The 20,341-nt window shown below is 51.9% G+C and overlaps 9 protein-coding genes across 9 annotated transcripts; 4 read left to right on the top strand and 5 right to left on the bottom strand.

The window, feature by feature from the left end:
* Nucleotides 1-1,158: 1,158 nt before the first annotated feature.
* Nucleotides 1,159-1,529, top strand: CC1G_06696 (hypothetical protein; the record flags this gene model as incomplete). Its single annotated transcript, XM_001839431.2, has 2 exons — nt 1,159-1,426; nt 1,486-1,529. The coding sequence occupies 2 exons, from the start codon at nt 1,159-1,161 to the stop codon at nt 1,527-1,529; spliced, it is 312 nt and encodes a 103-aa protein (XP_001839483.2).
* Nucleotides 1,530-1,816: 287 nt separating this feature from the next.
* On the bottom strand, nt 1,817-2,880 carry CC1G_06697 (hypothetical protein; the record flags this gene model as incomplete). The annotated part of the gene is made up of 2 exons (XM_001839432.2): nt 1,817-2,666; nt 2,726-2,880. The coding sequence occupies 2 exons, from the start codon at nt 2,878-2,880 to the stop codon at nt 1,817-1,819; spliced, it is 1,005 nt and encodes a 334-aa protein (XP_001839484.2).
* Nucleotides 2,881-3,467: 587 nt separating this feature from the next.
* On the bottom strand, nt 3,468-4,940 carry CC1G_06698 (hypothetical protein; the record flags this gene model as incomplete). The annotated part of the gene is made up of 10 exons (XM_001839433.1): nt 3,468-3,655; nt 3,703-3,773; nt 3,832-4,009; nt 4,071-4,110; nt 4,169-4,249; nt 4,313-4,335; nt 4,391-4,503; nt 4,562-4,706; nt 4,756-4,848; nt 4,916-4,940. The coding sequence occupies 10 exons, from the start codon at nt 4,938-4,940 to the stop codon at nt 3,468-3,470; spliced, it is 957 nt and encodes a 318-aa protein (XP_001839485.1).
* A 1,781-nt stretch (nt 4,941-6,721) lies between these two features.
* CC1G_06699 (hypothetical protein) lies at nt 6,722-7,544 on the top strand (the record flags this gene model as incomplete). Its single annotated transcript, XM_001839434.2, has 2 exons — nt 6,722-7,046; nt 7,501-7,544. 2 exons carry the CDS (start codon nt 6,722-6,724, stop codon nt 7,542-7,544), a joined length of 369 nt encoding a protein of 122 aa, XP_001839486.2.
* A 269-nt stretch (nt 7,545-7,813) lies between these two features.
* Nucleotides 7,814-12,887, bottom strand: CC1G_06700 (alpha-1,2-mannosidase; the record flags this gene model as incomplete). The annotated part of the gene is made up of 19 exons (XM_001839435.2): nt 7,814-7,905; nt 8,188-8,327; nt 8,561-8,599; nt 8,795-8,949; nt 9,150-9,545; nt 9,619-9,735; nt 9,840-9,973; nt 10,119-10,298; nt 10,392-10,506; nt 10,562-10,580; nt 10,686-10,816; nt 10,938-10,985; nt 11,071-11,163; nt 11,230-11,334; nt 11,401-11,552; nt 11,631-12,149; nt 12,202-12,502; nt 12,567-12,726; nt 12,790-12,887. The coding sequence occupies 19 exons, from the start codon at nt 12,885-12,887 to the stop codon at nt 7,814-7,816; spliced, it is 2,994 nt and encodes a 997-aa protein (XP_001839487.2).
* Nucleotides 12,888-13,290: 403 nt separating this feature from the next.
* On the top strand, nt 13,291-14,507 carry CC1G_06701 (hypothetical protein; the record flags this gene model as incomplete). The annotated part of the gene is made up of 2 exons (XM_001839436.1): nt 13,291-13,972; nt 14,065-14,507. 2 exons carry the CDS (start codon nt 13,291-13,293, stop codon nt 14,505-14,507), a joined length of 1,125 nt encoding a protein of 374 aa, XP_001839488.1.
* A 343-nt stretch (nt 14,508-14,850) lies between these two features.
* On the bottom strand, nt 14,851-16,220 carry CC1G_06702 (hypothetical protein; the record flags this gene model as incomplete). The annotated part of the gene is made up of 6 exons (XM_001839437.2): nt 15,938-16,220; nt 15,695-15,883; nt 15,423-15,612; nt 15,225-15,366; nt 14,983-15,160; nt 14,851-14,913 (listed from the first exon to the last, which is right to left on the bottom strand). Exons 1-6 carry the CDS (start codon nt 16,163-16,165, stop codon nt 14,851-14,853), a joined length of 990 nt encoding a protein of 329 aa, XP_001839489.1. The 5' UTR covers nt 16,166-16,220.
* Nucleotides 16,221-17,233: 1,013 nt separating this feature from the next.
* On the top strand, nt 17,234-18,277 carry CC1G_06703 (hypothetical protein; the record flags this gene model as incomplete). The annotated part of the gene is made up of 4 exons (XM_001839438.1): nt 17,234-17,371; nt 17,538-17,694; nt 17,908-18,083; nt 18,197-18,277. The coding sequence occupies 4 exons, from the start codon at nt 17,234-17,236 to the stop codon at nt 18,275-18,277; spliced, it is 552 nt and encodes a 183-aa protein (XP_001839490.1).
* Nucleotides 18,278-18,823: 546 nt separating this feature from the next.
* CC1G_06704 (hypothetical protein) lies at nt 18,824-19,298 on the bottom strand (the record flags this gene model as incomplete). Its single annotated transcript, XM_001839439.2, has 2 exons — nt 18,824-19,121; nt 19,204-19,298. 2 exons carry the CDS (start codon nt 19,296-19,298, stop codon nt 18,824-18,826), a joined length of 393 nt encoding a protein of 130 aa, XP_001839491.2.
* Nucleotides 19,299-20,341: the final 1,043 nt, after the last annotated feature.

Genomic DNA, 20,341 nt, shown 5'->3' with positions numbered 1-20,341 from the left:
CGACTTGCAGTGCTCCAAATACCAGCGCTTTCATCGGCGACGCAGCTGAGATCACCGAGCTGATAAAGTTGGTCCGACTTTGGATTTCCAATTGCCCAAGCGCTCGCTGGTCACGCTGGTGGTCTTCCAGTGTCTTACCCCGCTATTAGTAATCAGATTAGAACTCATGCCATATTTCAAATATGAAGGCATAGAAGCCTTCATTTAATGGCTCAAGCCTTGGTTGTGATCCTCATTAAGTAGCACACCTCTGGATCGTGGAAAGTGAGGGGTTAAGAAGCAAAATTAAGCGCCCGGGGGCCAATAGTCGGAGTTTAAATGCGTGCTCGATTTGTTATTGAGGGTAGAACCTTTTCCGGTTGTCAGCCAGGACAACCGTAGAGCTTGAAACACCTCTGTGTATACTGTGAGAGATACTGTCGGGACTCGAGGCATTGGTTGTGGTTTCCCGGAATGCTGTGCTCCCTTCGCTTGGCACGAATCCCCTTTCCGAAGGACGACCTGGGAAAACGTCCTTCTCGAATCTAATTGGTCTGTCAGGATGCATGATGCTCCACGGTAAATCATGGCCATACCGATGCCTACCCACACCTTGCTAGTTTGGGTGACCATGCCCAAGCGTGAACGACAGACGACGTCATCGAAGCTGCGAACTTCAAAATCATTTGTCCAGGAGCATATGGGCTCAGTTACATGGACATTGAGTACTTAGTGAGTATTGACAGCTTGACATGGGCGTTGACAGCAGTCGACATTGACTTTGACGTTGACATTGACAGGCAGCTCATCGACGATCGATCTTCTCTTCTCCTTGTTCTCAAGGGGCCCGAGAACTTGCCGCAAAGAGAAATCCGAGCCAGTCGCGCTGTGAACTGCGAGCTCAGCATATCTAAAGTTTTGGTTTGTCTTCCATTCCGTGGCTTGTGAACATGTTAAAGGGTGGTAAACGGATCTTCCTTGTGCGATGTAACCGTAGGAAATTTCCCTTTGCGCTGCTTCGTTGCTCTAGAAATAGTACACCGTTCGTCATAAGGACCTGAAATGCGGCTTGGCGAACAGTACCAAAATCTATAAAAGAGCGTACGAGAGTCGAGTAGGAGCTCATAAACCAAACCAAAGTCGAAACCCACAGAACATCTGCCTACACATATCTCAAGGATGAAGCTCACCACATCCCTCTTCGCCATCTTTTTGACCCTCGGCGTCGCCCAAGCCGCCCTCAACGGCCCCTGCAACATCCCCGGCGTCGGTCCTGGTACCTGCCTCCACACCTCCACCTGCGCCAACGGCGGAGGAGGCTCCTTCTCTGGTTACTGCCCGAACGACCCCGCAGACGTCCGGTGCTGCTTCAAGCGCTGCCCTGACACCCTTGGCAGTGGCAGATGCCGCCCTGTTGCTTCGTGCCCCAGCGGCAGAACCCTCACAGGTAAAGAATAAATGTATTCTTCGTCTAGCGTTCGAATAGAGCTAATGAATCGTCGGTAGGCTACTGCCCTGGCCCTTCCACTGTCAGGTGCTGCTTGCCGTAAGCGCCTGCCACTAAGGAGATCAATCAAAGTATTGGAAATGTGTTATTGGACGAATAAATTGAAAGTGTATACGATTCGGAGTCTTGTATATTAAGCTAAACCTCATACGTCATGTTATGTGTTTAACGTGCCTCAATGGACGATGTGATACTATATCCTTCCTCTCACCCAAGTGTCGAAACGCGTATCACGATTTATTGCAACACGTCGACAAGCGTTTAACATTTAGACCTTCGTAAGAACATCTTTAAACATCAAGGTAGTGCGTAAGCATAGCAGTCGAGAATCTATCCCAGTCTACCGTTTACTGCAGCTATCCAATCCTGCTCCGAGGATACCAGGGAATCACCCATTTCAGGTTCACAGCCTCCAGTGAGCTCCTCCAGTTGACGATCGTTATTGAACCCATCATCGAACGCGGCCAACCGTAACCGAGGAAAAAGAACCGGACACGGGGTATCCACCTTACGAATAGTGAGCGTGCATCCGCTGACTTTGCCTGACCGTCCCTTCTTCATGTCCAGGATCTCCAGGTTCGGGAGGACTGGGAAGATCGACGTAATCGAAACAAAGTATTCGGCTGTGATGTGCATATGTACTATTCTGAGCGTTTGGGACGAGGATAGGACGATCCTACGGATGGCGGAGTAAATCGTGTGTTCTGCCTCTGCCAGGAGGGTTGGGATGCGCGCCAGGTCAGCCAGGGTCCCATCGCCGTGTTTGGGAAGGGTGGACAGGTATGTCTTTAGCTCCTCGGTGTCGGGGCCCCTCTGGGCTTCGTGTTCAAAATCCAAATCCGAGTGCGATACCTCTTGGTACTCGTAGTCCGAATCGGTGCTGGAAATCGTGTCGCCGTCTCCATCCTCAGACTCGTCTGACGCATTATCGCACTCATCGTCTCCATGGTCTATGGCCCCTGTAGCGTTCGCTTTTGCCTCCTCTCCCCCTTCCAGATAGATTCCCCCGTCACTGGTTTCCCTATCCCCATCCCCTGAAACCGATGGAATTTCTTCGTCGACATAACTGGTATCCTCCTCGTCTTGTTCGGAGTCCAGGGACTCTGGTGGGTAAATCAAAGGATACAGACTGTCGATTTCGATGCGGAGATTTATAATCCCCCTGCTGGCAGGCGCCACACTGTCGGAGTGGAACTGCCTGTCGAATGCAAGCAATTTCTTCCACCCTGTAATCCTAACCGTTCGATAACGGAAGGGGGCTGGACAAGCTGGTAGAAACCCTTTGAGACCTCGCAGAGGGAAAGTGCAGCTGATCCATCGTCGTATGAGGTCGCAAAGTCCAAGATTAAGATCCAGATCTCGGGAGGGAGGTCTGTTGCAGGTGGAAGACCCATGTCAGGGTGTCTGAATAGGGTTCTGAGGTTAGGCTTCCGTTTGGATATTCAGGAAGAACTTACCGCCGCCTCTGGAGGTGCTTGGATGTTGGATATTGGTTCTGTTAGACCGCGTCAGGCCTTGGAAGGGGGTTTTGAACAACGGAACAGTTCGAGCCTGGGAGTCACCGATAATCAGATCGGAACCGGATTCAAAACATGGCCAAATAGAGGAGCATCGCGCGCTTAATGCTGGTAGTAGTGGGCGTTTAACTGATAAAGCGTCAGTTTTGAGGCGAAAACATACCTGCAGCAATGATCTTTCTCTCATACCTACGTTTATGCTACATTTTCGTACATTCAAAGCCTATAAAAGCATGCCAGACGTGTATATCAACAGTCAAGAGATCAAAGGGGTACAGACTGGTACAGAACAAGATGCAGAGCAACAGGGGTAAAATGCAGATGTCCGAGATACGTACAGAAATGAGATCTAGGTAACAAGAAAGCTGAGTACTAAATACAACGACGAGAGCTATCCGTGCGCTCTAAGCAATTAAGTGATCATGATGGAGTAATCTGAGTGCCAGCAACGAAATTAGAAGACATTATGCGACCTGTCGTTCGACGTTGTTATGATTGTAGTTAATCATGGCAATGTTGCTCTTGTTTTCGAGTGGGGCCGTTTTGTATTCTTTGTAGTTCTTGTAGGTGGTGCGGGAGAAAAGAAGCCAGCCGGGATGGAAGAAGTTGAAGGCATACATGGCAAGGACAATCATAGCACCGTCGAGCCAGTCTTGAAAGAATTCAGCTAGGGGTCAAGTAGAAGAAGCGGCAACGCACTGAAGTACACTTCAGTTTTGATGATTCTTCCCGTCCATCCTTCCGACAGCTCCGCGACTCGGTAGATCGCTCTAGGATCAAGGGGGACTTTGAGCCATCCGAAGTACAGATTAGGGGATCAAAATTTACCGAATAAACAAGAACGTCAAGTTCAAAATCAGACCTAAAAGCATGAGCTTGAGCTTCTTCGTCAGTTCTCCCCTCGAGCTGTAGTCTTTGTGAGTTTGATTAATCCTTGCAATGGGTCGTTTCTTGGTATATCGGATGAGATATTCTGTGCAAAGGCAGGAGTAGGCAACGATCGCGACTGAGCCGGAGTCGAGTGGTTGAGGGAGTGAGGCAAGCGAGTGGAACGAAAGGGGGCTTACCGAGTTGGAAAATGATACCGCCGAGCATGATGTTGGCTCCCTAGTACCATCGAGTGAGCCTCTCATGTCTTTCGGAGTGTAATAGTAACGAAACTTACTCGGTTTGCAATCTCAAGGTCTCCCCCGGAGCTCGCGGCCACGCCTCCACCACCACCCTGCACAAAGAGGGAGATAAGGTCCTATAGAAGGAACGAGGTTAATGCCCGATATGATCGTCGTGTGCATGAGGTGAAACCACTCACACAGCCGCAGAAGATGATGGTGTCTTTAATGGCGAGTCATTACGACGGCGACGGGGAAATACTACGAAATGTGCTTACACCATTTCGGAGTGATACGACTGTAGTCTGTCCCGAGAGCCCGGATGATGTTTCCGAAAATAACGAAGTTGGCTGCAAGGAGGGGTGTAGGCCCAAGGATCGTGGCAATCGTTCTGCACAGGCGTTGCGTTAGACATGGTCTGAGGGCGCCTTCAACGTGGTAAAGCTTACTGGATCTTGAAGGGATCCTTCGCGAAAGGTTCGAAGTGCGACTTCAACCGGTATGCCCATCCAAGAATTTCAAGAATTCCACAAAGGATGGCAGTGGGGAAGAGATACCACTGTTTACGAACGGTAGCTTGGCCCATATGTACAACTTGGATCCTCAGACAACATTGTGAAGGCCGAGGAAGCGGAGGACCTACTGGTTGAGATCGAGAAGAAAACCACCATGATGGTGGTGGCGGATCGACTAGGAATGTATCCATAACCGTTCTCAATGCAGGTCGGGTCAGCACCTAATTGTAATGCAACAAAATATTAGCGGATAGTCTATAGCACTGTTGGACAGTAGTGAGCACGCACCGGTGCCGCAGTGACCACCAGCCATAATTCCAGATGGCAAGGAAGAAGGAAAGGAAAGACTATGTCCACGATGCAACAAATTGTCACCCTATATATTCATCCAAGCACCAACGATAAAAATAGTCTCCCTACAGCTTTCCGCAGAGGGGGCTCTGTAATCACTAGCCATACCCCACGAGCCATGATTGTTAGCCAAACGTGATGACAGACAGCGCCGAGGGTGCGAGGGACAAGCCAGTTGCCATGGACCATTGTTTTAACCGTTTCCATTGTCGACATGGCATGGAATAAAAGGTTTCGACGAGCGGATCCCATCCCGTTGTTTGTCAGAATGTTCCGGGAAGACTTTCGCCATCCTGCTGTATTCTCCCCAGGATAGCACTGGACATCCGAGGACCCCATATTCATTCAGCATAGACTTCAACAAAGGGAAAGATAAAGTTTTAGAAGGCTTACTGATATCTAACGCCTTCAAGCATGGCATGTTATTTTCTGGATTGAACCAGCCCAAGTCGGTAGGGTATCCTTTCCTAGATCGAACGCGATGAGAGATCTACCGCGGTTCCCTTGGCACGCCTTCACCAGCAGCTTTGGACAAGAGGGAGTTAATACCCCGAAGGAGGTTTGAAAGGAGCGATGGCGAGCGCTCGATCAGGAATCACTCACACAGCTTCAGGATATAGTGACATCTAAAGGGGCGGCCAGGATGCACCAGCGACGGCGAAACGAAATTCTGCTTACTGACAACTCGGGGTAAGACGGTTAAAGTCTGCACCGAGGGCCAGACAGGCAATGTCCACAATGCCGAATTCCTTGGCTGAAAGGACAGAGGGGGCGCTAAAATAGCACACCCAGTGTGCATATCATGGATCGAAATGAACCTCGCCGTGCTAACTCGATGCACAACTTGAAAACAGCCGCCGTCTGCCAAGGCTGAGCGAGCCATCCCAGTCTGGGATGCCGAAGTTCTGTATGTGATGACCGATCAATACCATCAGAGGAGGTCATCCAAAAATGGCGAATCAACGCTTTCCCATAGTCTCCCGTAGTCAGACTGACGAATGTGTGTTTAGTAAGGCCCTTGAAGGGCCGACACACATATAGTGCCCCAACCACCACGAGCACGACCGAGGGGGCCCTGCCAATCCTGAAGGCATACACCACACGGACTATATGCACAATGCCGACTGAAAATAGGGGACAAGGATGCGCCAAAACATGGGTTGACTTTGGGAAAGCCCGCGGTGGATGACTGGGATCACCTGCTCTCAAAAGCCGCTGCCCTTGAGGCTGACAATCCTATGTTTCTTAAACGTCCACCTGTTCTAGAGGAGGTTACCCCTTTCAGTGCGCTCCCTAATTTTAAAGAGGTAAGTCTGACCCGGCTGCGATGAAAGGCATCTAATCGCGTCGTTTCGAGCAGAAATAATGCCTGGGCAACCCCGCGTGTTGGTTCTGGTGGCGACTGGCATCTGTGCTGCTGCAACGGCAGTGGTTATATTCTTCGGGAGCCTATTCCACCGACTCCAGGCACTGTTTGGCCGGCAGAATGCACCGACTTCGCCCAGTGTGGAGGAATTGCCGTTGTGCAGAGGAGACGCCCACACTCGCGAACCATTTACGCTGGTACTGCCTTCATCTCCGCTCAACCAGTCGTCTGTTCAATGTTCCACGACTGGTATGGACTTGGAACGCGGAGTAATGGCGTCTGTAAGCCAGTCGCTCAGCCTCTCGACCAGCCAGCCACCTTCCTCCCCTCTTTGCCCCGGAATATTTCACCCTTTCAACTCTACCGTTGACGTTTCGATGATGACGGGAAAGGACTGCTCCGATGGACACTACGGAAACTCTGAAGACCCCATCCCTCTATCGTCGATCCAGCTTAAACCTCGACATGCGACGTTGACATCCGCCATCCTCTCGTCCTACATACGTGACGGTGCCATCTCCCTGTCCCAGTCGGCACAAGAGTTGTTGGGGATTTCTCGGTCGCAGGGTACCGGTGCGAAACGCAAGAGCGAATGGTGGGACTCGCCTCTGCCGCCTCTCACCCCGACCTCCAACCTGGGTGAAACGGAGGCTGAACGGAAGCCGTTGGGTGTCGGTCTGGGTCTCTCGGAGATCGTGCCCAGTGCGCAGAATTTCTCTGAATTGGTGGAACGGTCCCTTCCAATCCTTACAAGCCCCAACTGCTCGCCATTCGCTTCCACCGCACCTTGCATCACCTCCACCCCCATCATCTCCTCTCACTCGGCTTCACGTTCTCTCACACAATCCCGACGGTGTCCATCCGAGTCTCATTCTGACCCCTCCTTCAACTCTGATTTCCATTTCTATTCTCAATCGTACTCCCAATGGACGGCTGCCGACGGAACTCGGGAAACTCCTCTTACTTCGGTCACCGGAATAAACACCGCAGCGAGCCCTCATACAAGCGTTGTCCTTCTTGACAACGACCGACCTCGCAGTTCCTCTCCGCGTTCCAAAGCCACGTCAAGTGGTCCTCGGTGTCTCGCCTCTTTGGAAACCGGCTATTCGCTTCTTGCGCCGGACACTCAAGGTGCCGCGTCCAGCGTCGTTCCCAGTTCTTCGTGGAGGGCGCGTCGGGGAAGCCTGCTCCCCAGACTGAGCTTCGTCTCGGAGCCCCATATCAGCATGGTCTTTGAGTTGGGATGGATGGCTCCATCTCTTTCCACTCCTTCGATGTCTCCTGCTTCTTCTTGTCTGCCGGCTTCTGCGTCCACCAATGAACAAGGAGAGGGCGGTATGACACGTGTCGACAGTTCAAGCAGCGTCGGCGACCACGACAACTCCCTTCGACCCTCCATCTCAGCGCCTGAACCCCATTATTACGAGTTCTATCACGATCATTACGACTTGGATCAGTATCGACTGGGGTCAGGGTTCCGCTTCGAGGCCCTCCCGGAGGACGCCTCCCGAGGAAGCCGACGATCCCCCCTTCTGACCTGGGGCAGCGAGGCACACAGCCACTGCACCGACACTGAGAGCATGTACAGTGAATACCCTCAGTCTAGCGTCCATCACAACGAGCACGATGAACCTGGATGCGATGAGGAGGAATCTCAGTGCGAGGAACAGGACGATCCAGAACCGCGTGCCCCACCCTCACCCGTCTACTGGCGGGCCCGACCACTTTCTCTGCCAGGTCGCGTATCCCTCGGCCAAATTCTCGACCTCCAGGAGACCCCTTTCGTCACAGATCTCTCAGAGAAACGGGAGACCTCTCCGTCTAACGTCGTTCGGGAGCTTACCAGCCCACTCGGCCGAGAAGCTCAGGATGAACTCTCTGCCCAGTTGCCAGTCCAACCTTCTCCCAGACGGAGAACTCGAGTTGCCGATCTCTGTGACGAACTCGCGCCTTTGGGACACCGCCCCCTTTCGACAGCTTTCCCTGCGGCGGACTCTCTCAACCTTGGATCCCTCTCGTTCACGACGGTGTCACTCGTCACTTCCACATCGTGTTCGACCGCCACCTTTGCTAGTGAGCGGACGCGGGGCTTATCTGCAGTCCAGGACCCCAACGAAAGTACGACCACTGTCGGGGAGGCTCGTTCAGCTGTTGTTCCCGAAATCCCTGGTCAAGACACGACACAGCAGAGCGAGACTTTACAGAGGTGTACTCACCAGCCAGTACGACTCTCGCGGCTTCCCACCTTCATCTGTCTGTATACCGCCTCTGGAGCTCGGCATTCTTTCTTCAGCGATGGCGGCGAAGCCAGCTCGGCTTCGTTCAACGTCACTCGGGGCGTGGATTTCTGGGACGAAGGGAGGGCGGACGAATCGGAGGGTCTGCATGAGGACGAAGAGGGCTACCAGGATGTTGGCACGCAGGAGGATGGTACCCGGCGCCACCCCTACCTCGCGAAGGGGAAGATCGTAGGTGATTTACCCCGCGAGGACGACGAACATTGCGATTCCTCCGTCGACCCCGACGATTCTTCAATTTCCTTCGTTTCTTGCCAGTCTTTCAGCTCCATCTTGTCCAGCTCGCGACCAGCACGGTTCGCCGAACCCTGTTCATCCGGTTCACTTGAAGGCCAGTGTATTAGAACGTGACTCAGATTCTTAGATTGCTTAAATCCCTTGGAATTCATCTACGCAAGGCTGTTGTAATAATAAGCCCTGCTTTCAAAATCCAAATACCGGGAATATTGCGCTAGAATATCTGGCTGTCCTACATACATTACAACTCGTCCGCATACTGTTTCCTCACCACCCCCCCTCGCAAAGCACGAAGTACCACCGGATCGTTCCCCCACTCCTCCACATTCTCACTCATCTCAAACACCACATCCACTTTTCCGGTCTGAGTATCGACGAGATCCGTATGGCGTATGACAGGCTCCTTCCAATCCACACCGTTGATCTTGAGGGATTTGATGTAGGGTTTGGTGCGGGCGCCGGGTGCGCGGATGGTAATTTGGATGTTATTGTCCCGTTCGGTCGACTTGCGAGCTGTGAAGGTGGGGTCGGTGGGAGACGGCAAGTCGAGCCTAATCTCCTCAAAGAACGGCGAACCGATAACGTACTCCCCCGAGACGGGGTTGACGGGGTAAAAGCCCATAGCGCTAAAGATGAACCAGGCGCTCATTTGTCCGCAATCTTCGTTCTATCACGGGCACATTCAGATCCGCCTCTGGCTGGAAAGGGTAGGATATATAGGTTGTGTAGTATGTACTCACCCCTGTCAAACCGTCCGCCTTGTTGTTGTAATTCTCCTTTGCGATCTCCCGTACGAGTTCTTGAGTTCGGAATGCCGCGCCGGCGAGGGCGTAGAGGTAGGGTATGTGATGCGAGGGCTACAAGTTAACAACAACAACGAGTCAGCAACGCTCGATTGAATCAAGTTTCAAAATGTCCAAACGCCATCGGGATAGTAGGATAGGGGTAAACAGCGGCGTACCTCATTAGTATGATCATTATGCCCACCCTCAAAATGCTCTTCGAGGCTCTTCACGAATGCCAGACGCCCTCCTCGTCGGTTGATCAACTCTGGGATGTTATGTACGACGTCGAAAGTGTACGCCCATTTGTCGCCTGCACGCCCACCAATCAGTCAGTCAGTCCATGATCGACGTCGAGCTCGCGCTTGGGCATAAACAAGATTTGCCATAACCAGGCGTCAAACGAGAGGAAGATTTGCAATAACCAAGACCCGGACGAAAGAGCCATCCGTACGTACCTTCAGTCCAACCACGATCCTCACCAGCCCACGACCCATCCGCATTCCTAGCTTCCATAAACCCAGTCTCATCATTATACAGCGTAAACGGCGCATTCATCGCCCTCTTCAGGAGGAAGTCAGTCACGTTTTGAGGTTTCCCGAGTTCGCGGGCGAGGACGTAGGCGGCGTAGTCGTCGTCTGAGGGTGATTTCAGTTGCGCATTTCGCATTTGGTTCGCATTTGGTGTTCAGTGAGAGGGATGATGATGTGGAGGAAGGGAGGGGGGCATACATGCGTATCCTAATGTTCGAGAAGCGCTTTCGGAGTGGGTGTCATCAGCTACCCATCCCTTGCCGGGGACGTTGTACACGGATGTCAAACCCGCTCTCGCTTCGTAATCGACGAACTAAAGGAACACCCATCAACCTCACCACCCCTCAATTTCTGTGTAAATAACTCACCTCTTCACGATCATCGTATCTAAGGGTACGACGACGTCAGTCAGCCCAAATTCGCGTGAAGCCATAAAAGAAAGGTGAAGCCATAATATATATATATATATAAGAAAGTAGGAGAAGCACGCACCGAGTGGTAGCATCGTTAACAGGAGGAACAGTACAGTCCTTCCACACCGCTTCCCAGGCAAGCTCCCGATTGAACCCGGGTATCTTCTTTAGGACTGCTTCTGCAATAAGCGAGTCTGCGTGTGTTGCGATCTAACCCATGGGTGTCGATGTTAATATCAGCTTCTCATCTCATCTCCAGAACTCCCGAATCCAGAATGCAGAATCCGAAAGCTATTCTGAGAGCGATAGGTCTAATATTTGGAAAACGCACCATGATGTTCGTCTCGACGATGTTCTTCCACATCGGCAGCCAACCACTCTGAAGTGATGGATTAATGTCAGTACAAGTTGAGTTCATTCGTGGGTGGACATTGAAGTGTAGATGCGTTGGATAAAGCACGTACCTGCTGGTAGTCGGCGAGCATGCTTTGTACCATCCCAGGGATGCGTTCGGGGACGAAGAGGATCTGCCAGCTCCATGCTGCGCGATACGTATCCTATATTCGTAGACTGTGGTCAATCCTCTTCCTTCCATCGAATGCAGGGGATAATCATATACGCACCCAGATGGAATACCCCGTGTACGATTCCCCTCCAGGCGGAAGCTCGTGAATAGCTCCGTCGTACCCAGACCAATATCGATTGCCTTCGTGCTGCTCATACGGGTACTGGGGGACAACAATCAGCCTTACGGTTACGGAGGACGAGGACTACGTTTTGAGAAAGGAGCGTACCTGAAGTGTTCGTGCAACACCCGTCCAGAACACCTCTCGCAACACCTGCGCTTCTTCGTCCTCCAGGCCTCCGACTTTCATTTGGACCCGCTTCTCCATGATGTTGGCCCATTCGTTGTGGACGCGGTCTGCGGTGGTGGACAAGGGTGATCCTGATAGTTTAAATGGTGAGTACTGACAAACCTAGGAAAATCATGCGAGAGAAAATAGGAAGAGAGGAAGGATCTCACCTGCAGGCACCTCCCCCAAATTCTCCCTCGCCTGCTCAATCGAGATAAACGACGTGCCAACCCTCACGTCCACCCGCGTAACCTCCTTCGGGAGGAAGACGAACGCGCTCAACAGAGGGCCTTCCATCTCCCTCTTGCCCGTATACACCGTCCCATTCCGAATCACTCCATACACCAGCTCCAACCCCTCCCCCTCGGAGTCTCCACTTCCCCCCGCCGTCCGTCCACTGTCACTGTCTGTCACAAACTCGAATTCCGCGCAGAAGTACCCTTTGAAGCCCTCTGCTGCTTTCTGTCCCGAAACAGGCGTGATGATGCTATCCTGGCGTTCGGTTGAGTAGCCGCAAATCCTGAACGTGTCCTCGTTGGGGGTGATGTTGACGTAGCCTGGGGGGTAGGAGATGTTCGTTGGTGTGGAGGTCATGATGGAAGGTCTGGCTACTTCGAGGAGGATGTACCTGTGTCGATTTTTGGGGTTGCCGGTTGTGTAGTCGAATGAGAGGTGCCCGACGCGGGAAGCTTCGAGGTGTGAGCAATCTCATGATAGACTGAAGTGATTGGACCGACTTACTAGCCGTCATTTTGCACAACACGGTCTCCCCATCCCCATCTCCAGGCTCTGTTTCGTACGAACCATGAAGCCTGACGGTATACGCAGAAGGCGTTATATCCTCCTCGAATCGTCCATGGTCGTCCTTCGCCACAGCCAACCCCCGTGCCTCAAAGTCCACTTTAATCTCCCCCGGGTCAGGGAGTCCACTAGCACTATCCGATGAAGTCGAGAAACCAGGGACAAGAGCGATACTCCCGCTCTCGCCCATCCAGATTGCAGGTTGTCGGGTGGCCATGAAACCGTGGATTCTGCGTGGTGCCTATCATTTCGCATTTGTTATCAGAATTTCTCTTCGAAATAGGATGGTAGCAAGCCATTCGCACCTCTTCGTTCCCCTCTAGAGCCCATGAGGTATTATACGGCGTCGCCGAAACATACGAGACTTGGTTCTGGGCTACCCAGCGCGTCATTCCAAAGGGTGGAGACACCGAGGGTATCATTCCACCTGAGGTATTAGGTGTCCTCCCGGTAGTTCCTATTCGCCTGTAAGCGTAACCTTGTCTGTGAGTACATTGAGTGGTGCGATTTTGGGCTATGGAGACTCACAAATTGACATAGTCTATCGGCGACGTCTCTTTGCTGTGACAACTCCCAAGGTCTGAGCCCAGCAGGGCCAGGGTCGTCAGTAACGTGTACCGGCGCATGGCGACGAACTCGAGTTCCTCGCGCGCGTGGTGGTCGTGGTCGTGGTCCAACCCTGGGCAATACGATGGCAGCCGTGACGCGCTTTCATTACGGCATATCTGAACCCAAGCCCCTTATTCATGCGTGAAGGACCGAGTGGCCTTTTCAATCCTGAAAATTGTCGCTCAACCTCTGCATATCGCACTGTGACTTGCAAGTCAAGGTGTTTCGTTGCTGTTGAAGCCATACTCGCAAAACGCGCTTCTTCCTCATCCACAAAATGTGGATTTTTTGAAACGGTCCGTGAGCAGCGCAGGGCTGGTGAGGATGCCGGAGATAACGCAATCAAGCCGCTTTGATGATATCAAAAATGACCAAAGCTTGCCAGGAGCGGTGAGCGAACTCTCCAGCGATCCTCCACAAATGCCCAGCTCAATCCTCGACCTTCCACCTGAAATCCTAGCAGAAGTAGCCTTTCATGTCTCAAATATTCCGAATACCTATCCATCAACCCTGAAATCCTGTATCTTGGCGTGCAAAACCTTCGCAGACCACTTCCGACCTCGACTCTTCCAATGCACGATCATCGACTTGGGTGATAATGCGCACGTCCAGCGCTGCCTCGCCATTCTTAACGGGAACCCGCAATACGGGAATCTAGTCAAAATTCTGGTCGCCATCGGAGACTCTCACACTCCCATACACTGTCCAGCTCTCCCCGACTTGCTCCTCCATCTCAAAAAGGTCAACAAACTGATGATCATAGAACTGTCGTTCCCCTCTCTCCCCACGTCCATTTCGCAATCTATGCTCTCGTTTTACAATACGAATCCCCTCTTGCGACTCGAGGCGTACAGGTGTGATAGACTACCTCTGGATTTCATCTTCAACCCGAAGCTGGAATATATCGGGATATTTCACACCTCTTGTGGTTCGGAGAGCACGATGATGCCCGCCGATGCATGTTCTGATTCCAATTCCAGTGGAGAAGTCCGCCTTCGAGAACTTGACATCAGGCGATCATCTGAGAAAATCTTCACCTACACCCAACGCCTCCTTACGTTCGCCGCTAGTTCACTGGAAACGCTGCGCCTAACGCCCTGTGGTGGGTCTTCAGGCCATCTCCTCCCTTCTTTGCATAGACGCTGACCGGCTCCCTGCGTCATGGATACACTACACTACACTACGCTACCACAGAACCCGGGCCGTTCTGTCTTAATCTGGCGGGACTAGTGCGCCTCCGCCACATCCGCCTATCAGCAACATCCTCATTACCCCACGAAGCCCGCCACCTCGTCACCAGCCTCACTCAATCCCTATCCCAGAGTCCCTCCTCAGATCCACCATCACCACTAGAAACAATCTCACTCTCATTCTCACTCGACACCCAAAACGCCTTCATGCATCTCACCGATGCAACAGCCGACTGGGACAAACTCGAGGGTATACTCGCAGATCGGGCGCGTTTGCCTAGGCTCCGGGGTGTGAATTTGGAATTTAAGATTGTGCACCGGTATACGGCTGATCCGTTGCCAGACTTGGAACTTTGTAACCAGCGAGCGAAGGAGAGGTTGGTTTCGTCACTTGAGGACCTGGGTATTGAAATCCGGGTCTGCGTCACCGTTGAGAGCGATCTGTAGTGGTTACCAGTTAGCTACCTTGACCCGTGTGTCGTCTACGGAGTTTTTGGTTCTCTTTTTCGCCTGTTGAAGGTGGTGTAAGCGCTAGCCCAGGGAAGCTTCTCTGTCCACACTGCACAGAAATGGCGTTTTCGAGTCTAGTACTACATGGCCAGGCGACGGTGCCTTCTGGTAATCGTTCCAGAAGACGAGACATATAGAATCAGGCCCAGCGCCCCTCCATGTCGCAGCCCGAGTCAAGTCTCGAGTTTTAAAGTTCAAACAAAACGCAACAAGCAAGGTTCGAGCCCTGGCAACCTCGAATCAAAACTCGAAGCCGTCCGGTTCAATGGCGGCTCACATCCTAGTTGGTAGTCAGGAAGAACTTATCAGTGTCCCCATTGAACGGCTCGTGGCTATGCACAGCCTGACGATAGTATTAGTAAATCAGACATTTCTTCTTCTCCAAGTTGAAGAACCGACTCGGCATACATACCCAATGAGTGAGAATCGCAGAGATCATGGAAACACCCTCCTTGGAGGGTCGGGCCGTTAACTTTGCGTATGTGATCTCAGAGGACTGGACATAGGTAGCGGTTCCGTCATCGTTCAGGGTGAGGATGAGGAATATCCATTTAAACCCATTCGTCACAACACCCCTGACCATCTTTTTCCTGAAAATTCGAGATGAATATAAATCATGGGGCACGGGCAAGGGCAAAGAGAAACGAGATTTACTCTGCACGTCTTGCGTATCCATGCATCTCAACGATGGTATGAGGAATGTGTTTGTTGAGGTCAGTATTACCCCAGTACTTGGCTTCCGATACCAACAGCACAGAATCGTCGGGCCGCAGGATAGGTCGCCGTAAGAAATGGACTGCGAAAATGCGTGTAAGAACAAGCCTACACAATATTAATAAAAGGTGAACGAACAGTGCTGTTCCTGGGGCATCACTACGACTGCATAATCAACAAAGCCTGACTCTGTGTGTGGGCTCCTGTCCGAGAGGGTGACAGCAGGGGCAACTTGTTCCATGCATAAAACCATCTTGAAGCCTTCAGGTACCATGCTGGAGACACGGTAAAAGAAGGCGTTGGTCCAGTGACGTACGGCGCCTTCGCTCTAAAAGGGAGAGGCACAGTGAAGGGGGTATATCGCCAGCATGTCATTGTCAGAGATATCTGAAAAAGAAATCGAAACGCACAGATTGCGGAACAAGCGTTTCAAGCATACAAAGATGGGCAAAGAGCGTGTTCGCCGACCAGAGCGAATTCTCTCCGAGAGCGTCCGTCATGGCCCCGCGGGTAGGGGCATCGTCCTTCACCTTGAGCGTACCGTTACATCGTATGCCCATCTTGTCCAGAAGGTCGTCCTCCTCCTCGTCCTCCCCCATCTCCGGGAAGAAATAAGACCTGTGGCTTACTGCGTCCAGGGATCAGATGCATACCTGTGGCCCGTCAGTGTTTGCTTGCAGGAGCGCCTTCAGTCCTTTGATCTGTGCGATAATTGTGCCCTCTGCCTCCTTGTCCAACTCTGTCCCCTCACCCAACTCCTCCTTTCCATCCTCCATTTCTTGCCGGAGTTTCTTAGCCAGATTCCGGAGGGCGCTCAGCGCGATGGGCAGTTCCACATCTGTAAAACTGGACCTGTGTTTTCGTTTCGTCGATCCTGGCATTGCAGCAACGATGGGACGGTCGATTGATTCAGAAAGGAAGCGAGGAGGGGGGGTTGTGTGAACGGCGAGATCAAGTAGACCTAGAGAACGATTACGCTTCGCTGACTAGGTTCACAGACTAGATTGACGCTCGGTCCCACAAAGACTCACATTATGTACATAAGATTGATTTTAGGGGAAGAATCCAAATGTATGCAAGCATCGGCCGGCATTCCTTTACCAGCGCCTTATTTACATAACTGGAAATCTTCTCCGTCGTTTCAAAGTTGTTTGACGTCGTCGTCCGTCCATTCAAAGATCTCTATCACGCTCGGACTCTCGGGCTATTGTATAGAATACTCTCTCCGTCGACGATTTCATTTGAATGAGCCGCGATTCCAGAATCTCTTCACAATTCACCAATTGCAACGGTTTGTGTGCGGAACCCAGGGAATGTGACTGCAGAGGATACAGCTGTACAGTCCCGAACGCCCAATAGGTACCGCCAGCAGTCTCGACGTTCAACGTTCAACCCTGGATCCAGAGACCCGAAACCCGATGCTCGTAGCTCGACCTTCGACTAGAACGTTCCCAAATTCCGCCCAAGCGTTTCGGCCGCTCGACAGTCACTGCAACGGGCCTTTACTCTACTCGAGGTCCGATGGCTGGGGAGTTTGACTCTGAGGTCCCTGGAAGGCTCGGATGATCGATCTCTCGGCCATAGCATGATACGCTCCGTCGGTGTATACTTATGGTACTAAGTATCTATGTGAGTTCCAGGTACTGGGAGGTACTGATGTGCATGCCGTATGCAGGCCGCACAGGAACGTGCTCGGCCTTGTGCCTTCAGAGGTCAGAATCTCGCCTCGAGGCACTACGAGTCCTAGGGCAGGGATAGATCATAGATGACTATCATCCCGTTAGTCCGACACCCGGCTGGCTATATATATGAAGGGGTAGCTTTCATGTATAAGTCCTCCACGCGTTGCAGGCGCGAGGCATTCTCGAAGCTCAACGAATCTAGGCTGAGTCCTTCCCCTCTCTCCCCCCTCCCCCCTACCCCACCCCACTCCACACATACCTCTGGGAATGAAGCCCTCCACTCTCCTCTCTGGCCTAATCGCACTCGTACCCTCTCTGGTACATGGTGTGACCGTCCCTGGAGGGGATACACCCCTGTTCTATTTGGTAGCCAGCGGACCTGACTCTGCTGGTGTTAATTTCTTGGTGCGTACATTCGTTTTGCATTTTGTCTGCCATTCGTCGTTCGTTTCCTTCCACCGTCCCTGTCCTTTCGTACCATGCACTACTTACTATGTACTAACCACATCACTTCTCTATGTACCACCCACAATACCTCTCCAAGTACTAACTACACCACTTACCTCTCTAGCCCGTCCGACTCCACGGCGGCTCGATCCAATCTGTCCTAACGGGTACAGGCCCCATCGCAAAGTACTACTTCCGCCAAGGCCAGCTCGTCGCTCTCGATCCCAACTATCCGGATGGGACTTTGAACTGGAGGCCGCTGGTTAACACTTTGCAAACTGGTATGTAGGTTCAACGTTGGTCTGTTGGGTCCCTGGGAGTCCTACTCCCACTCCTTCCTCCGACCCCCTCCCTCCTCCTTCATGAATCACTATCGTCATGAATCACTATCGCCTCCTTCGAACTTCCCCCTTCTCAGCGAAAGCGAGTTAACATATTTAACAATGTCTGGTAATTACCGCGACCGTTATGCTGACACACGACGCTCACACTAGGAACCGCTACCTGCGCAACCTACGGCCAATTCTCCAACGTCCTTGGTGCAAGCACTAACAAATGCGCATCTTACAACTCGTTCTACCTCGAGGCTAACCCCGAGAACAGCCAGCTGGGTTCGAGGCTGACGTTTAATTGGCAGGGAGGGTTTTATGTTTGTGGGACTGCCAAGGAGGTATGTGTGCAGTGTACATCCGGGTTCCCAAATCCCCACTCCCAACTGTTACCTTGGGTGTGATGGGTGTTAATCATGATGTCGCGGATATTGACTGTCGGATTTCTGCGTAGGTTTGGTACAAAGTGTCGTCTAGCGATGGACCTGGGGATTGCACGCCCATCCAGCTGTATACCGTTCCTGTCGTCGAGTAGACCGCATGTCGGGCGTCGGAGTGTGCCACTACGCGGAAGGAATAGGTGACCATACATATACATATTGACGGACTTGGACTCTAGTTGGAATGCATGAATGGACATTATTATTTTTCTTGTCATTTGTGTAACAGACATAACTTGGACGATCATATATATTTCTGGACAAAGGTTGCCCATTCCAGGCTCGATGAGATGACAGGGGACAGACATTATCCCAAGTTTCAGATAACAGCTCTCGCGATTAGAGAAAAATGGCGAACATCCTTTCGCGGACATAAGAAGAATGGGGCGCCGATGGAGGTGTGTATGCGACAGCGAGAAGCAGGACCAAAATCATCTCAGCAGCGACAAGAGTAGAAACAACACATGTAACCGACACCGGTCTTACGGCGAAGAGACTAGAAATGGGTCGCGACATTCAAACACCAGTGTTCAAGTCGGTAGCCAATCTATCATCTGACACAAGCAGTCCAAGACCCCCAACCCGGAATTCTTCACCCACATCGGTGACTCCTTGATATTACGAACTACCCCGTCTATGAACTACCGGCCGTCAATCACTGACTCGACCCGGATTGTAGTCTCCACGTCGAGGGAAGAAAGTAGCCTCTCCTTTACGTGCTGCCGGAAAAGCTCGATGTCAGGTACATTGCGCCCGCGAACGACGTTACCACGGATATTCAAGTTGACAACCCGGAGCCTAGGCAGACGCACACGATCCGCGAGGGCGTCCTCCAGCTTCTTCCAGTCGGCGGTAGCGTCGATGTGATCCATGAACTCCTTTTGGTCGTCGCAATTAATTCTGAAGAAGAGGGAAACCGTTTTTCTAGGGTTGACGTCGCTGAAGAGGTGGGGGAGGAAGTAGAGGAGGAGGAAAGTGACCGAGCCATGCCTCTGATGAGGTCGCTGCGAGCTTGACGTACCAGTGGACAGGTCGCAGCCACGTGGATGTGGCGGAGGCGAGCCAGTCCTGCCAGATCGAGACACAGCGGTTCATGTTCAAGCTCGGTTTCTGCATGGGTGACACCAGAGTGGGTCAGCATCTATGCGAATGGAGGCAGGACAGGACACCCCAAAGGACGTTTGGCGCAGTGTCAGCGTCTCCAACGAGTGAACGCAAGAAGTCGTTGCGGGCAGGAAAACTTGCTGGCCTGATCAGCGCGAGAGTAGTAAGGACTGCTGCCAGCCTGATCATTGCGAGAGTAGTACTAAGGATCACGAAGAAAAGGACATGAACATGACGAGTGATTTGGGGGTGCCAGCGTTTGGGTCGTTGGGTTATATATACTCAAAGAAATAGCAGCAGTCGCTCGCGCTAACGAGAACTGCTACTTACTTTCTACTGCAAACCGTTGAAACTCATGATCAGGAGGGAGTCGTCCAGAACCTATCACTTATACTGTACACCTCGCACACTGAGGTCAGATTATCTCGAAAGCGCCAATCAGGCAAAACCAACCAGACCGGCGTGTTTGCACTTGGCCAAAACATCAACATTGCCCTCTAGCCATCAGGCTGCTACCCGCATAATGTCCCGCTCCACCCTCAATTTCGCTCTCAGCTCCTAGCAGAACTTAGAAGCGCGACCGGTACCTACACCCCTCGGGTCAAGCGGCCACTTCGAACCTGAGGCCTGAGGCCTTGAGCCCTAATGATAGAGGATCGACTATATGCTGGGGGCAAATCAAATCACTGACTGTTGGCCAATGGCCGTAGAGGATTCAGATCCGGACTGACCGACCATTGTTGCACCAGAGGACTGACCAGTGAACGTCCACAAACTCATACTCACGTTGCCACCATCAGCAGAGAAAGAAAATAAATTCAACAAAAATAAAAACCAACGAAATAATAACGCGTCGGGGACATACACCTACATGCACTACACGAGCTCTCGAGGACAGCAACAAAAAAAGACAAGAGACAGAGCCAACCAAAAAACAATATCAGGACAGGTGAAGAAAGGAGAACATGAAAAGCAAATAAGAACAGGAATATTCAAACAACGAAAAGGAAGGAGAAAAGAAAAGAAAAAAAGGAGAAAGAAACGCAAATAATACG

The sequence above is a fragment of the Coprinopsis cinerea genome, assembly GCF_000182895.1.
Source record: "Coprinopsis cinerea okayama7#130 chromosome 5 map unlocalized cont3.5, whole genome shotgun sequence".
NCBI classification, from domain to species: domain Eukaryota; kingdom Fungi; phylum Basidiomycota; class Agaricomycetes; order Agaricales; family Psathyrellaceae; genus Coprinopsis; species Coprinopsis cinerea.
Note: the sequence above shows the minus strand (reverse complement) of the source record. Positions and strands in the feature narration are given on the sequence as shown.